This window comes from Piliocolobus tephrosceles, chromosome 18 (genome assembly GCF_002776525.5).
Source record: "Piliocolobus tephrosceles isolate RC106 chromosome 18, ASM277652v3, whole genome shotgun sequence".
Lineage (NCBI taxonomy): Eukaryota > Metazoa > Chordata > Mammalia > Primates > Cercopithecidae > Piliocolobus > Piliocolobus tephrosceles.
Genome location: NC_045451.1, coordinates 46,594,959 through 46,612,060, shown reverse-complemented (window position 1 = coordinate 46,612,060; position 17,102 = coordinate 46,594,959). Strand labels below are relative to the sequence as shown.

Sequence of the window (17,102 nt, the reverse complement as noted above, 5' to 3'; positions counted from 1 at the left end):
GCGTGAACCCAGGAGGCGGAGCTTGCAGTGAGCTGAGATCAGGCCACTGCACTCCAGCCTGGGCAACAGAGTGAGACTTCGTCTCAAAAAAAAAAAAAAAAAAAAAACAAAAAACATAAAACAAATCTACTATTCTGAATGATTGGAAGGGCATTTAACCCATTGGTGTTTAATTGAGATGCAAATTTGTAGGTAGTTTGTATCTTTTGCTTTTCTGTTTGCCAGGTTCTTTGCTTTGAACATACATTGCTTTACAAACAGGAAAAATATAAACTTTTAAAGGTATTGCTGGAAGTCAGTTTATCGTCTTAAAAACTGACACTGCACTCAAGACACTAAACACTGTATTCCCTAAATTGAAACATTTGAGCCAATAAATTTTGTAGGAGTTTATTTACATGATGACTACCCAAAATGATAAGCTTGTTCTTCTGACCTCTAAACTTGAGATAACACCTGGGAAATAACTACAGAAAGAGAATATCCAGGTTTTAATGAAATTTTGTGGACATCAATCTGGGCAGGAATTTTGGATTGATTTTTTTGCTAATTTTTGTTAAATGCTTATGTTGAATAAGAAGATTCTAAGACCTGAAAATTTTTTCTCCTTTTTCTTTGTCTAGTGAATGAGGCTTCTCAGTGCTAAATTTGATCAGTAATCACTTGACAACTCAAAAACTGTGGCAGAAGTGTTGGCCTGAACACTTTATAGGAAGCTGGGAATATAAATTGAAGCCTACGGGACTGGAGCCGTACTCACTTTGGCTAGTAGGGTTAGGCCAGAATAGCTGCTAGTTGGTTTTGACAATTTTGGCTTCAGTTATCTTTCCACAGATTCACTTTTTTATTGCTATAAGGTAGGATCCAAGTTTATTTTTTTAGTTATATGGAAAGCCACTTGTCCCTGCATCAATTTTCTTTGTAGTAGCATCTTTTTAGTTTTCACACTTGTATGAATTTGTCTTGGGGTACCATATAGTTTTAAGTACTTCTGCTTTATAATTAAATCCCATCCAGGCCAGGTGCGCTGACTCACACCAGTAATCCCAGCACTTTGGGAGGCCGAGGTGGGCATATCACTTCAGGTGAGGCGTTCAAGACCAGCCTGGTCAACATGGTGAAACTTCGTCTCTACTAAAAATACGAAAAGTAGCTGGGCATTGTGGCACATGCCTGTAGACCCAGCTACTTGGGAGGCTAAGGCAGGATAATTGCTTGAACCCAAGAGGCAAAGGTTGCAGTGAGCCAGGATCCCACCACTGCACTCCAGCCCGGGTGACAAAGCAAGACTCTGTCTCAAAATAGATAAATAAGTAAATGAACAAATAAATAAATAAATCTACTCCCCAGAGCCTCATTTAGGTTTTGATCAGAATTATATTGAGTTTATAGATTAATTTTGGGAAGAACCTGGTATTCATTTTCTCATCTATTTATTAGTTAGTTGTTCTTTTGTATCCTTCAATAAAGCTCTACAGTTTTCTTCACCTCTTGCACCTATTGGGTTTTTATAGCTATTTCGAATGTTTTTTTTGTTTTGTTTTGTTTTGTTTTGAGATGGAGTCTCGCTCTGTCGCCCAGGCTGGAGTGCAGTGGCGCAATCTCAACTCACTGCAAGCTCTGCCTCCCGGATTCATGCCATCCTCCTTCCTCAGCCTCCCGAGTAGCTAGGACTACAGGTGCCCGCCACCATGTCCAGCTAAGTTTTTGTATTTTTAGTGGAGACGGGGTTTCACTGTGTTAGCCAGGATGGTCTTGATCTCCTGATCTCATGATCCCCCTATCTCGGCCTCCCAAAGTGCTGGGATTACAGGCGTGAGCCGCCACGCCCAGCCAGTTTATTTATATATTCTAGTTAGTTATTACTACCATATAGGAGCATGACTGATGTTATATGTTCATCTGTATTCATCTGTCTTGATGAAATCAATAATTAGCTCTAATGGTTTATCTATTGATTCTTAAATAATTTCTATGTAGAAATCATACCATCTGCAGATGATAATTTTGGCTTTTTTCCCCCTAAGCCTTATTTCACTTTCTTGTCTGTTGCTTGGACCTTCAGTACAGTGTCAAACTGAAGTGAGGATACATAACTTGCCTTGTTTTAACTGAAGCTCCATCATTAAATATGATGTTTATTGTAGATTAAAGAATTCCCTTTCTAGTTCTAGTTTGCTCTTGAAGTTTTCTGTTGCTGAGTAATGAATTACCTAAAAGTTTAATGGCTTTAAGCAATGAAGTTATCTCATATTTTCTTTGGATCAGGAATGGAAGAGCAGTATGTTAGTGCATTTTTACACTGCTATGAAGAACTACCTGAGACTGGATAATTTATGAAGAAAAGAGGTTTAATTGACTCACAGTTCCACAGGCTTACCAGGAAGCATGACTAGGAGGCCTGAGGAAACTTGCAATCATGGCAGAAGGTGAAGAGGAAGCAAGCATGTCTTACCATGGGGGAGCAGGAGAGAGAAAGAGGTGGGGGAAGTCCCACACACTTGTAAACCCTCAGATCTCCTAAGAACTCACTCATTACCATGAGAACAGCAAGGGGAAAATCTGCACCCGTGATCCAGTTACCTCCCTCCAGGTCCCTCGCCAACACTGGGGATTACAATTCAACATGAGATTTGGGTGGGGACACAGAGCCAAACTATATCAAGCAGCTTAGCGGGATATTGGCTCAGGATCTTTCATGAGGTTGTACTCAAGCTGTCAGCTGGAGCTGCCGTCATCTGAAGGCTTGCCTGGGGCTGCTTTAAAGGGGGTCCCATTTGCATGCCTGGCAGCATAATGTTGGTTGTAAGCAGGAGGCTTCAGTTTCTTACTATGTGGACCTCTCCATAGGAATGCTTAAGCATCCTTCTGACATGGCACTGGCTTTCCCCAGAGTGTGATCAGAGAGAGAGCTAGGGGAGGCCATAGAGTGTTTAATGACTCAGTCTTCACTTCCATCATATTCTGTTGGTTAGAATCAAGTCACTAGTAGTCCAGCCCACACTCTAGGAGGAAATTAAATGACACAAAATTTTTGTGTGTTTCTTTTAGTCTGTTCGCCCTCACAGAGTAGCATAAGTCAAGGGCTTCTGTCTGGAAATCTTTACCTCAGGCCTCTCCTTTGAGCCCCCGAGTGTGTATCCAAGCAGCCATGGTAGCATCTCTCATTGAAGGTTCAAAGGCAGCTCATACTCAACATGTCCAAAATCACACTTCCCATCTTCTCCCCTCCAAAAATTGGTCCTTTTTCACTGGTCCCCATTTCCATGATTGACACCATTCTCTATCCAGTTGTACAAGCCAGGATTGAGTTTGTCCCGTCATATCTCTTGAATCTTCCCACTTTTATCATCTCCAGCTTCATCTCACATCACAGTTTCCTTTTCTTTTTCTTCAGTTCACTAGCTTTTCGATGTTGGGCTCCTTTCTGCTATGCAGCCTTTACTATTCACTGCCTATAATGCTTATTTTCCCTCAAACCATGTCTTTCTGAGGGAAGCCTTTTTGACAAAGTCAAATCTATTATAGATGTGTGTAGAGCTGTATACCTTCTTTCAAAGCAGTTATCACAATTAGAATTTCACATTTATATGATTGATTAATGTCTGCTTCCCTGGAGCCAACTTTGAACTTCATAAGATCAGGGAGTGTGTGCATTTTGTTCACCCTTGTATTCCCTGCATTTGACACATTCCCTACATTTACTGTTTGGGTGATTGAATGAGTTAATAAGTGAATGAATACATTGTTAGATTCTAGTTCTGTTTGAGAAATAGAGCAAATAAAATATAAAATTAATAAAATAATCTAGACTCTCTTTATTGTGTTAGAGGATAACACTTGTCTTTTTAAGTCTTTTAGTTTTCTTGGCAGAAACTTTAGCTGTTAATTAAATGAATAGATTTGTTGAAGGGTCTCATATGTAATACCTCTGTCTGGTTAGTATGATGTAAAACTAGTGATCCTGGCTCTGGGTGACTGGGAGAATGCTGTGTTCTCAGGAGAAAGGAGTAAAGCGTGGATCCAAGAGAATGAAGCTTTGTTTTCTTAGAAAGTTACCATCGAGCTGAGATTCTCTCAAAATTTCTGCAGAGCTTTGGTTAGAAATATGAGGGGTAGGAGAAAATCGTTTGGCCCTAGAAAATACTGATTAATCTTTGGGAAAATTTGGCATATGATATTAAGAACAGGATCAGGCTTGGGCATGGTGGTGCATGCCTATAATCCCAGCACTTTGGGAGGCTGAGGCGGGTGGATCACTTGAGACTAGGAATTCCAGAGCAGTCTGGGTAACAGTGAGAACCTGTCTCTTACTAAAAAAAAAAAAAAATAAGAAGAAGAAAAGTAAGAAAGGAAAAAAGGAAGGGAGGGAGGGAGGGAGGAAAGAAAAGAAGAGAAGAAAGAAAAGAAGAAAAGAATTGGATCAGAAGTTTACTGATATGCAAATGGACCCTGACTTAAGATTTTTTGTCTTTACAAGAGTGTAAAACCATCAGAATTTTTTTTTTTTTTTGAGATGGAGTCTTGCTCTGTCACCCGGGCTGGAGTGCAGTGGCCGGATCTCAGCTCACTGCAAGCTCCTCCTCTCGGGTTCATGCCATTCTCCTGCCTCAGCCTCCCGAGTAGCTGGGACTACAGGCGCCCGCCACCTCGCCCGGCTAGTTTTTTGTATTTTTTTTAGTAGAGACGGGGTTTCACCGTGTTAGCCAGGATGGTCTCGATCTCCTGACCTCGTGATCCGCCCGTCTCGGCCTCCCAAAGTGCTGGGATTACAGGCTTGAGCCACCGCGCCCGGCAAACCATCAGAATTTATATGTAATGTATGGTATTCAGTAAATTGCATAAGATATTCAATACTTTATTGTAAAATAAGCTTTGTGTTAGATGATTTTGCACAACTATAGGCTAATGCAAGTGTTGTAAGCACATTTAAGGTAGGCTAGGCTAAGCTATAATGTTCTGTTGGTTGTATTAAAGGCATTTTCGACTTTCGACTTAAAATGTTTTCAACTTATGATGGGTTTATTGGTACGTAACCCCATCATAAGTCAGGAAGCATCTGAAATTAACCACTATACTTTGATATTAACTCTACTTTTATAACTTTAAAAGTAAGTAGTTAAATGCATTTCAAATGGAAGGTTTTAACTTACTGTGGTTGGAACAAAATAAACAACTTTAAGTTACTTCCAAAATGAATTTTGGTATGCGTCTTTTGAGAAAACATAAAACAGTTTCTCTCTTTGTAAAACTGGCATTATTTCTTTGAGGTTTCCTCTCCTCCATGTTTATTTATTTTTAAGTTGATTGAGATTGAATTTATTTACAGTAAAATTCTTTTTAGGTTTAGTTTTATAAGTTTGCACAGTGGACACAGTTGTGTGATCACCACCCCAAGGAAGTTATGGAACATTTTCATTGCCACAAATTCATTTATGGGCAATCCCCTATTCCTTTTTCAGCCCTTGGCAGCCACTGTTCTGATTTATTGCTGGTTGCTGGGTGGTGTTTCATTGTGTAAATATAGCGCAATTTGTTTATCCATTCATCAGATGATGGACATTTGGATTGTTTCCAGATATTGATGATTATAACTAAGCTGCTATAAAGATTTGCTTACAGAGCTTTGTGTGGATATATTTTCCTTTCTTCTGAGTAGACAGGAATGGGATTACAGATTCTTCTGGGGAGAAACTCAGCTGTTTTTCAGAGAGCCTGTACCATTTTGCATTCCCACTGGCACCGTATTAGAGTTCCAGTTGCTCCAATTCCTTTCCAGCACTTGTTATTTTTCTTTCTTTTTTTAGCTATTTTCATCAGTTCATAGTGGTGTTTCATTGTGGTTATAATTTAATGTTGAGCTTCTTTTCGTGTACTCATTTTCCATCTGAAAAAAGTGTTTGGCTTTTTTGGTAAAGTGACAATTCAGACCTTTTGCCCATTTTATTGGATTGTTTTCTTATTGTGTTCTGACAAATTTTTTACATATTCTGGATACAAGTCATCTATTAGATATGTAATTTATAAATATTTCTCTCAAATTTGTGACTTTATTTTCTTTCAAAGAAAAATTGGAATTTTTAACTTAATCAGTAAAGGTGTATCACCTGAGCATAAACAGATATTTTCTTAATGGTGTCTTTTGAAGATTAATTAGGAAGTCCAGTTTTTTTTTTTTTTAATGGTTTGTGCTTTTTTGTTCTATCTGGGGAATCTTTGCCTAAGCCAAGGTCTCAAAAGGTTTTATTCCAGATCTAGTTCAAAAATTTGAGTTAATATTTATATGTGGTATAGGATATGGGCCAATATTTGTGGGGTTTTTTGTATATGGATATCTAATTGTTCTGGGACCATTGAAATAGACTGTATATGTGTGGGTCTTTTGTAGAGAGCAGGGCTTGGCTTAGTGCTAAGGTTAGCGCTCACTGGTGCACTGTTGTCACCAACAATGTCGTCTGTGGTGACAGACAGTGCTTTGGCTGTGCCAAAGATTCCCAAATGATGTTGTCAGTCTTCTCCTCTTGGAAGACTGGGAAATTGCTCAGGTGAAGGCAACACCAGCAGTCTCTGAAAAATGTGGGACGTTCATTCTTCAAACTTCTTTTGTTTCCTCAACCTTATTAAAGGTCTCTGGGCCAAATGTAAAATTCCTTTTCAGGGCCTCCTAGATTATGGCTCATCTTTTTGAACAACGAGATCATGTTAATATTAGTTATTAATGGCTATCATGGACCTAAAAATATGATTTATGACTTAACAATGCATTCATAATTTTGCACCATAACTTTTTATAAAGAAACTGCCTCCATCCCTTTACCTTGAAGAAAAAAACTTCAAAATGTAATTTTAAAAGTCTGATTTTGTAATATATTAATTTTTTCTACTGATGAAAAATACTGTACCAAAAATGTAAAATTGGCCTTGAATTTCTTGGAGCAAATAATGAAGTCTGAAGACATTTTTAGTATATTACTTTGGGGTTTGATGTCCTATAATCTCTTAAAGGGCAGAAATTTGTTGTTAGACAGTTCTCTTCAGCTCTGACTCTTCTCCCCACCTGCTGATTTGTTCTGCGACTGAGCTTTGTGTGCCTTTTGGAACAAGGACTTGGTTTTCTTTGTATCCTTCATTTCAAGGACATTGAAGGACACACTAAAGTTGCTTAGTAAGTGGAGAATAAGGAATAACTTTACAATAATGGTGGCAATAAAGGTAGCAATTCTTTCCCTAAATACATTGTACTAGCTTTCATTAAACAAATTGAAATAATAATTATTTAATTATATATGAAAACTAGAATCTTACCTGCAATGCATCATGCAAATTAACAATCTTTTAAACAACTCTTTAGAAAGAAAAATTATCTGCCATATTTAAATAAATGTTTTTTTCATTCTTTTACACCTTATATATTTGGCAACATACTTGGAACTTTATCTTCAATTTTCTAAAGACATAAGTAGCTTTATTTTTTTTCTTGAACATAAACAACAGAGTAAAAAAAATTCAAGTTCCTTACATGTTATTTGCTCTTCACCAGATTTCTTCCTGATACAGTTATGCTGTTTTAAATGAATCTCAAAGAAACATCTCTTGTGCCGTTTTGTCTTTTTCTTTCCTTCTTCATTTAGAAGATGTTTTCTAAGAGTTTTCTCTGAAGCTTGTAGAGATGAACAAGCCTTCTATGACTTCATTCCCTTGCGGGGAACAGTAATAGAAACCCCAAATTACCAGTGACTTCGTCCTAAGAGCCAAACCCTGTGGACATTCTCTCTTTGTTATCTCAGCCTCATAGAGGCTCTAACATGGCTTATCCATACTCCTTCCTTCCTTCTCATGCCTCTCTCAGAGGGGTCTGTCTTCTGCAGTATGTGGAAAGTGATGAGTTTCCTGGAGTTTCAGCCCCTTTTTTTTCTCTGCCTTCTTCGTTGGCCACCTCATCCCCTCTGCCGACCCCAGCTGCTGCTTGTGTATGTATGTTTAACAAACCTGCCTTTTCACATCAGACTCAGTTACTCCCCTGACTGCCTGTTGACACCTCGACTTGAGGCCCCTCACATTCAGTGTGAACTAACTCAACTCATGATTTAGTCCGTATTTCCTTTCATTATTGTATTACCATCATCCATCTAGCTAGTTATCTTGGCCTTAAATCTGGGAATCATTTTTTTGCCTCTCCTTTATCTTCCTTTCTCCTCATACCCCATGTAGAATGTGCCAGACACCCCTCTTCTCCCAAACACTTCCCCTTCATTGCACTTCACCTTCAATCTTAAAAGCTAATTGCATACCCTTGCAAAACTTAAGTAGAAGTAGATGAAAAGTTATATTTACATTTAACTATTCTGCAGGCATTTTTTAAAAATAGGATTTTAGAGACCGTAAAACCACATTTGAAATTCAGATATTGCACCAGCAATCAGGCTGCTTTGCCAGTGATCAAAAGAGGCAGCTTTTCATATGAAATAACACAAAATATAAATGTATGTATATAGTTTATCTGGTGAGAACTGTTGTTCCATGACATTGTGCACTCTAATGCTTTAGGTTCTCCCCTCACCTCAGTTACCATAGTTATCAGTAGTTGCTCACTACAGGTGACCCAGTATCAGGTATTGAGTAAGCATGGTTTTCAGGTAAGAACATGACAGTAGCATCCTTGTTTTCATCTTGCAGTCAGGGAGTATTGGTTTGGTGAAAGGAGGAATATGACAAGTGATCAAAGTCCCTAGAGAGATGAGCATAAATAGTGACTTTACATTTATAAGTATCACTTAGTGTTTTCTCAGGTTGCTCTCTAGCAACCTTGTGAAGTAGGCAAGAACTGCTGTATGTATTTCATGGATAAACTACAGGCCTTTCCTGAATTGTTCACGTAAGTGCATCTCTGATGGCCACCATGGAACTTGTTGCATGAAGTTGTCCTTGTAAGAAGCTGCTACCTTGCCCACACTCTGGTCCGTCCGTCCAGGGCGTCTGCATTTGTAGCTTTCAGCATGGACACAGTGCAAACTCTTGTTTCCTCACTCCACTTCATAGGAATGCACTTGATTTATATTTCCCCTGGTCTGCAGTGACACAGGCTTTGAGCCTCAGAGTCAGCTGCTGAGCAGGAGATTCTCTGCCTCTCTGAGGTCTCTCAGGCTGCTTCAGCATGCTCCAGGATGAATTCCTTATGCTTAAGACGCCTATGCTCAAACTATCCCAAATGACTTTTGAAAATTGTTAACAGTTCCTCTAGTCATTTTCTCATCATGGTATAGCATAATAAAGGGCGATAGCAGAGTGGGAAATGGAAACTAAAAACAGGGAAGTGTATAAAATTATTGTCAGAGCCAAGACCAAATGTCAGATCTTGTGACATATACTTTTCTTTCCCATTATACCTTCCACGAATCTGTTTCCTGAATGATTGGTGACTGTTGCAGTTTTAGATTGAGATTCAGTGTAAAAGAGGAGTGAGAGTTAGCTCGGGAAGCTACTGTAGTGCGGGCTCCAAGGAGAAGTCTGTTAATTCTTGAGCCTGGGTACTGAATGCGGACAGTTGAAATGCACTTGGAATCACTAGTTGCCTAATCCCCTGTGGTAATTAATAGCTTAACTTTTGCCTTAACACATAATGTAGCAATTGAGTAGAAAAGTAGTTAAGACCCAGGTGTTTGAGTGTGAAATAGTAGCTCACTGTTGTTTTAATTTGCATTTCCTAATTGTAGGGAATTGAGCACTTTTCTATGTGTTTGTTGGCTGTTAGATTTCCATTCTGCAAAGTACCTGTTTATATCCTTTACCTATTTTCCTATTGGATTGTTGTATATTGATTTGTAGGAATTATTTATATAGTCCTGATACTCTTTATATATTTTATAAGCATTTTTCCAAGTCTGATTTTCAAACATAGTCTTCATAGTGAAATTTCTTATTCTTAATGAAATTACTAATTTATAGTATTTAATGTTTATAATATTAAATTAATTTTATAATTCACTTTTGAGGTTCTGAATTTTTAAATTAATCTTTTTTCCTTTCTTTATAGGGTATGAATGTGATTTCTGATGAAACTGGATTGGAATAATTTTCATCTTTGTATATTTATATATATATTTTTAAATTTTGCATTTGACTTAAAGTGCCATGAGAAAATTTGCATACTGCAAGGTGGTCCTAGCCACCTCCTTGATTTGGGTACTCTTGGATATGTTCCTGCTGCTTTACTTCAGTGAATGCAACAAATGTGATGAAAAAAAGGAGAGAGGACTTCCTGCTGGGGATGGTGAGTGACATTTTATAATACAGCTGTTTAGATCAGTGTATCACTGGTTTTTACTAACTAATTTGGGTAATATAAAATTTTAACTTTTTTAGATTAACAGATGTCCCTGACTTCCTGTAGGAGATACGATGATCATATTGATAGTTCTCAAATGGGTTCATCCAACAGTTAAAAGCATTAAAGTATTGTGTATAGAATTGCTAAATTCGACTTTTGTGTTCAATATTCAGTGTAGTTAATTTCTTACAAGTTACTTTATGTTATTTAATAATGTGGGTATCTCATAGTTGGGAGTATCAAAGTTGTACAGAAGATTAGTCTAATGCTGAGTGGAGCATTAAAATTGCATTATAAGGTATCAAAAGAGATTACTCCAGCCCTCCCATCTCAGTCCTAAGGGGAAGAAGTTTTTATAGATGTGATCTGAAGAGGTTTTTGTTGTTGTCGTTAATGTTGTACATAGCTCCAGTTAGCACTTCTAGGGAGAACTTTTAAAAAGATTGGGTGATAGAGTAGAGGCTGGAGTGAGATCATTGCAATATCTAGTATGGAAAGGAAAGAAAATATACAAATATAAAGGAGGGAGGGAATAGGTAGTACTAATATTTTTGTCAGAGGACTTTGGAAAATTCAGTTTTAAACTCCTTTTATTCAACAAACAAATGTTGCCCTTTTAAAAAAAAATTTTTTTTCCATTTTTAACCATAATGAAAATGACTGCATAGCAAGAGTCAGTAATCCAGTTGTTCTGGGCTCTGAACTCTGTGACTAGTTATAAAATACATGGCTGTACAGCAGTTCTACTATTTTTAGAAATTATATACAAATAATTGCTCTTTCAACATGTTTTCTTTAAGCATATAGCCACATTTAAATTTTTTGCACTTTTATAATGAGAAGGGCCTTTGATCCCCCAAAATTTACAATAGAAAAAAATATTAATTTGTATTGTTAACTGTACCAACTTAACTGTAATTGCTATATGTGGGCTTACATAACTGGTTCTATTTATATCTTCCTGGGAAATCTGCCTAAAATTAGGCTCAGTTGCTAGCACTGAATTCCAGTAATGCCTAGGCTAATTCCTAACTTAAATTTTCACTTTTTTGAAAGGTTTTAATACATTTTTCATCCAAAGTCAGCCTGTTAGTTTGTATATTTACTTTATAGCTCTGCCGTTTAGTATCTTTGTTGGGTGACAGAATGTTGCCTCCTTAACTGTTGCTAGAGCTGTACTCATGCCGTCTATGTTTAAATCAAAGAACAGGTATTACCATTCATCAGTCAGAAACTTGAGTATTATTTTCCCAAACAGAATGGAATAATTTTCCCTTCACCCTACCTTAATTCATTGCCATTTACAATAAGCTCCTGGTGTTCTATCTTAAATGTAAAGACTTGACAGTGAGAAAGAATAGGCTTTGTAGCATGTGAAGATTCACTTGAATGTTTTTTTGACTTTTATATGTGCTGGGCAAGGTACTAGGTTTTGTTGATAAACAGTTGAACAAAAAATAAGACAAAATTCCTCCCTTCAGGGAACTCACAGTCTAATGGAAGAGAAATAACAATAGTAAATACCAGTATAATAAATATCACTTTAGGGATATGCACAAGAGTAGAAAGGAAGGAATGCCTTGGGGTGTCTGAGAAGCTGCAGTAAGGAAGTATGTTCCAGCTGAGTATCAGCTTGAGCAGGTGTTTGTTAGGTCTGTTGGGAGAGGGGAAGACCTTCCAAGCAAAGGAAAGAAGGACGTGCAAGATTAGCAAGTGAGAATAGAGTTGATAGGAGAACAAGAGCACAGGATGAAGCTTGGGAGGTGGCAGAGGCCATGTCACACAAGGCCTTTTATGGCATTGTAGGGATTTTGGACTTCATCTGTAGACAGCGGCATGGTGCTGAAGCATTTTAAACAAGGGAGTAAGGCCTGATTGGACCTGGACTTCTGGGAGAATGCTTTGTTGGTCATGTGACTGGTGGACTGGAAGAGAACAAGGCAGGTAGCAGATACCAGTCTGAGACTGTTGTGAGAATTTGGAAAAGAGCTTGAAACAGACACTAAAATGACATTGGAGACGGAGAGGAAATGAATATATATGAAAAGTATTTAAGTAGTGGAATTTACATAACCTGGGGAGCCATTGAATATAGAGAATAAGAGAAAGAGAAAAGTCTAAGGTGGCTTTCATGTCTCCATGGTTGGAAGAATTGATGTTCCTCAGAAGAGGAGCAGCTTTGATAAAAAGGTGGATGCATGAAGTTGAATTTGGAATTTTTTTTTCATTTTTCTTATTTATTTATTTATTTATTTATGAATGAGATGGAGTGTCGCTCTGTCACCAAGGCTGGAGTGCAGTGGCACGATCTTGGCCCACTGCAACATCTGCCTCCCAGATTCAAGCAATTCTCCTGCCTCAGCCTCTTGAGTAGCTTGGGTTACAGGCGCACACCACCACACCCAGCTAATTTTTGTATTTTTAGCAGAGACGGGGTTTCATCATATTGGCCAGGCTGTTCTCGAACTCCTGACCTCAGGTGATCCACCTGCCTCGGCCTCCCAAAGGGCTGGGATTACAGGTATGAACAACTGCACCCAACCTCAGTTTGGAATATTTAACTTTGAGAAACTGGTAGAGTTGTTCTGCAGTAGAGGATGGTCGAGATGGAGAAAACAGATGGGAATTTAAGCCTTGTCTATACATGAGGCTGTGCACGGTATGTGTAGAGTTGGAAGACACAGACTCCCTGTTGGAGAGCCCCTCCTGGAGGGTCACTGAAGGAAGAGAAGGCTTCCCAAGAAGTCAGAGTAGAATGAAAAGCCCCAAGGAGTAGGTCACAGAAGCCCAGTCAAGGGTGGTGTTTGCTCAGAGATTTTTACCTGAGATAAAGTGTTTCTGATAGGTTTGGTATAGGGCTTCTTGTGACCCTAGCAAGTGTCATTTCAGGGGTGGTAACTGGAAGTCAGTGGATTCTGGATTCAATATACCGGAGAAACAGTAGGGATGTGGCTGTTCTTTAGGAAGCTTCAGCATGAAGGAAAGCATGTAGTGTACAGTAGTTACAAGAGAGAAATGGAGCCGAAGTTGGTTTTCTATGTATTTATTATTTGTATATGTTCAGGAAGAGGTTTAAACTATAGCGGAAAGGAGGGATACTTGAAAGAACAAATTCTCAGCAGATGAGACAGTGTGGTATCAGAATCATGAAAAGGATTCTCTTCAAAGAGCATTCACAGATTATTATAATTTTGACAACCACTAGTGGCATAAGTTTCAAAGAAAAAGACTGGGTTTTGTACAGAAGTACAAGCTAAAGGAACAATAATCTGAAAGTAGCAGTGTAGAGGTATGAGATGGCATCATTGCCTCTGGAGGAAAGGAGAATGAATCATTCTCCCAGAAACAGTTGTGAGGTTAATGGACTCTGGAGGAGAGCTAGACTTCAGTTAGGTCTGAAGATGGAGCCTGTGTGTTGTGGAGACCAGACAGTGGAGAGGCTTTACAACAGCCTGGGGGTGTCAGGGTGTTCAGGGGACAGACTGAGAAGGACGTCCCAGTGTGAGAGAAGGGCTGAGCAGCCGGAGGGGAAGTACATAGCTAAGGGGAGATAATCTTTGAGGTCCATGGTAGTCTTAAGGGGAGAAATGATTAGGGGAAGAGCACAGTTGATGCTAATAAGCAACAGTTTGAAAAATCTGCTTTGATGTGAAGTTTCAGTGCAACAGGTGCTGAGAGGTCCTAAGTCTTTTCAGAGCCCAGAAGTTATTAAGGTTCTGCTAGTGAAAAATTGCTGTGGTGAATTTGAAGAGGTGTTTACTAAAGAAGATCAGGGAGAGGGGATGGGTAATGGCACCAAGGATGCCAACTTTCTAGTGGAATTAACATGTGCATGACCTCAGAGTTTCCCTCTTTTTTTTTTTTTTTTTTTTTTAAGACGGAGTCTTACTCTGTCACCCAGGCTGGAGTGCGATGGCGCAATCTCGGCTCACTGCAACCTCTGCTTCCCAGGTTCAGGCGATTCTCCTGCCCCAGTCTCCCGAGTTGCTGGGATTACAGGCAACTGCCACCACGCCCAGCTAATTTTTGTATTTTTAGTAGAGTCGGGGTTTCACCATGTTGGCCAGGCTGGTCTTGAACTCCTGATCTCAGTTGATCTGCCTGCTTCGGCCTCCCAAAGTGCTGGGATTACAGGTGTGAGCCACCATGCCTGGCATCAAAGTCTCTCTTGATAGAACACATAGGGCCTCCTGGATCTTTGTTTTGAAACAACCAAAACAAAACAACAACAAAAAGCACTGAGCATTGTAACACTCCAGAGTGACTGTTTCAATATTGGAAGCACCTAATTTCTGAACGTTCTACTCTACAGCTCTGATTTCGGTGAAATTTAGCAAATTCTACTCTCTCTGGTGTGAAAAAAAGTTTCATAGGTTTGAATAGAATGGATTGATGTCATTGTGATAATGCTGAAGGCTTCCTGTAACTTTGTTGTTGATATGCTGTACTTAAAGAGTTTTCTAAGATTTCTTCTATTTACTTGTTACTTGCCTGCTTCAAGGAATAGTGGGCCAGACTTTGGTGATTCCAGAGGAGTTTGTTTTTTTCTGAGTAGTTCTCTTATAGGTCTATACTTGTATTTTATACCTAAGGCTATCTGAAAATAGCAGAGTTCTTCTGCTGCTAGAGCTAGATTGGGCTCCCTTGAAAGAATACGGGTGGTGGGGGTTATGGCCTAGGAATATTTTTACTACTCTTCTGCTTACCAGAATTAGCTCATTTATCCACTTTATGGATTTGGGTGTTATATAGAGTGTTCAGTATTTTTAAAGATGCAGTTTCAAGTAGTGATTGATTATTCCTGTCAGTACTGCATTTTCAGATCATTAAAATATTAATTATTTAACTTTTCATGTACTTATACTGGAATTATTTCAACTGTTGAACATTAGGAAGCCTTGGAGAACATGGTTTATAGAAAAAACTTCCAATGGTTAAAAACTTTAAAATATCACTAGTAAAGGCTATAATTTATAACAAATTTTTAAGTGTTGATTTTTATATATGCAGCACAGGTAAATTGAACATGAAATTGGAAATTGACAAGGATGTTGAAGTAGCAGAAAGTTACCAGTGAAAGTTATAGATGATATTTTGATGTTTAAAAAATCAGATAGTGTGCTGCATTTTATTGCATCTTACATACCTTTGTTTATAGAATGTTCTGTATACCACTGTAAAAGTGATAACATTCCAGTTACCATTGTGAGCCACATTCCAATTTCAGAGATGTTAAAATGTAGGAGGAAACATTTTGAAATAGTGAAATATAGTGCGTAAAGACAGTAAAGATGTTAATTGTATGGTAAGATCAGAAAATAGTTTGGGAAAAATGATTTTAGCCTTTTATTCGTATATTTACCCCCCAAAAAGAAGTCATATAACTTTATACCTCTTTACTTTCATGAGAGAAACACACATAAGAAATTTGAAAAATACCTTAAAGTGTATCCAAAGGCATGCCAGTGGTTTATGTATATTAATCTTATTTGGAGACTTTCAGAGTGAACCTCTGGTTTTTTTGGTAAATACCTTTTCTAAATCATGATACTTATCTACAGTGTCATGTAAATAAAACTTAACTGAAGTATATAATAAAATATGTTTGTTCTCACATAATACTTTGGAATGATACCTTTGTCCCTCCCTTGTCAAAGTGATTTGATTCTTAGAAATGAGCTGCATGTAGAATTTTATGCAAAGATATTTTATTTAGTTCATGAAATGACATCCAAACTCATTTCAGTTTCTTTCTAATACAATTTTGACAGAACTAACTTTTAATATACATACAAGACTGGCAGTAAAGTACATGGAAACTTAATGCTTACCATCTTTTTAGTTGCTTTCTAATACTGTAAATGCATTAATAATAGCATATATTCACTAACTACATGCATTTCATCCAAACTCGTTTGCCAAGAAAATTCGTTTAATGACAAATTTAATTCTGTAGGATATTGTAATTTCTTATTAATAATTAGAGTATTGTGGATTCTCTAAGTCATGCAGTAGACATATAACTTTTGATTAATGGTAATTTTAAATGTGGCTCTGAAATTTCATATGTAACAATAGGTTAGAGTACATAATACAGGTACTGTGTTAAATTTTCAGATTATTAATAATTATCAGGTAATGAAATGTGCAAAATATTTCATCAGCAGGATTGTATATGCTGTACATTTTTGCCTGATCCTTTAAGATCTCAAGACCAACTTTAAGTTTCTAGTTATATAGTTACATATGTAATAAGCAATTAAGTTTATGTTTTGTAGTGTTTATAGTAATAATTTCTCCAGTCATCCTTAATGCCCCTCCTCCACCTTGAAAATTCTCAAACAGAAACAGAAGTAGAGAGAATAGAAAATTATGGCTGGGCGCGGTGGCTCACACCTGTAATCTCAGCACTTTGGGAGGCCGAGGTGGGTGGATCACCTGAGGTCAGGAGTTCAAGACCAGCCTGACCAACATGGTGAAACCCCGTTTCTACCGAAAATACAAAAATTAGCCAGATATGATGGCGCACGTATGTAATCCCACCTACTGGGGAGGCTGAGACAGGAGAATCACTTGAGTCTGAGAGGCAAAGGTTGCGGTGAGCCAGGATTGTACCACTGCACTCTAGTCTGGGTGACAGAGTGAGACTCTGTCTCAATAAACAAACAAACAAACAAAATTTAAACTCTCATAGATCCATCATCTGGCCTCAAGAGTTGTCAACTCATGGCTAGTTTTGTGGCATGGATACCTCTTTCTCTTTGTCTCCCTCCGA

The 17,102-nt window shown here is 38.1% G+C and overlaps 1 protein-coding gene across 2 annotated transcripts in view; it reads left to right on the top strand.

Moving 5' to 3' along the window:
* GALNT1 (polypeptide N-acetylgalactosaminyltransferase 1) overlaps window positions 1-17,102 on the top strand; it is a 123,628-nt gene that overhangs the window by 55,645 nt on the left and 50,881 nt on the right. For both annotated transcript variants that reach the window (XM_023207685.2, XM_023207684.2), the window contains one exon: window positions 10,034-10,270. In XM_023207685.2, the coding sequence (XP_023063453.1) occupies window positions 10,132-10,270 (139 nt within the window). In that variant the 5' untranslated portion in view covers window positions 10,034-10,131. The remainder of the gene's footprint in view (window positions 1-10,033; window positions 10,271-17,102) is intronic.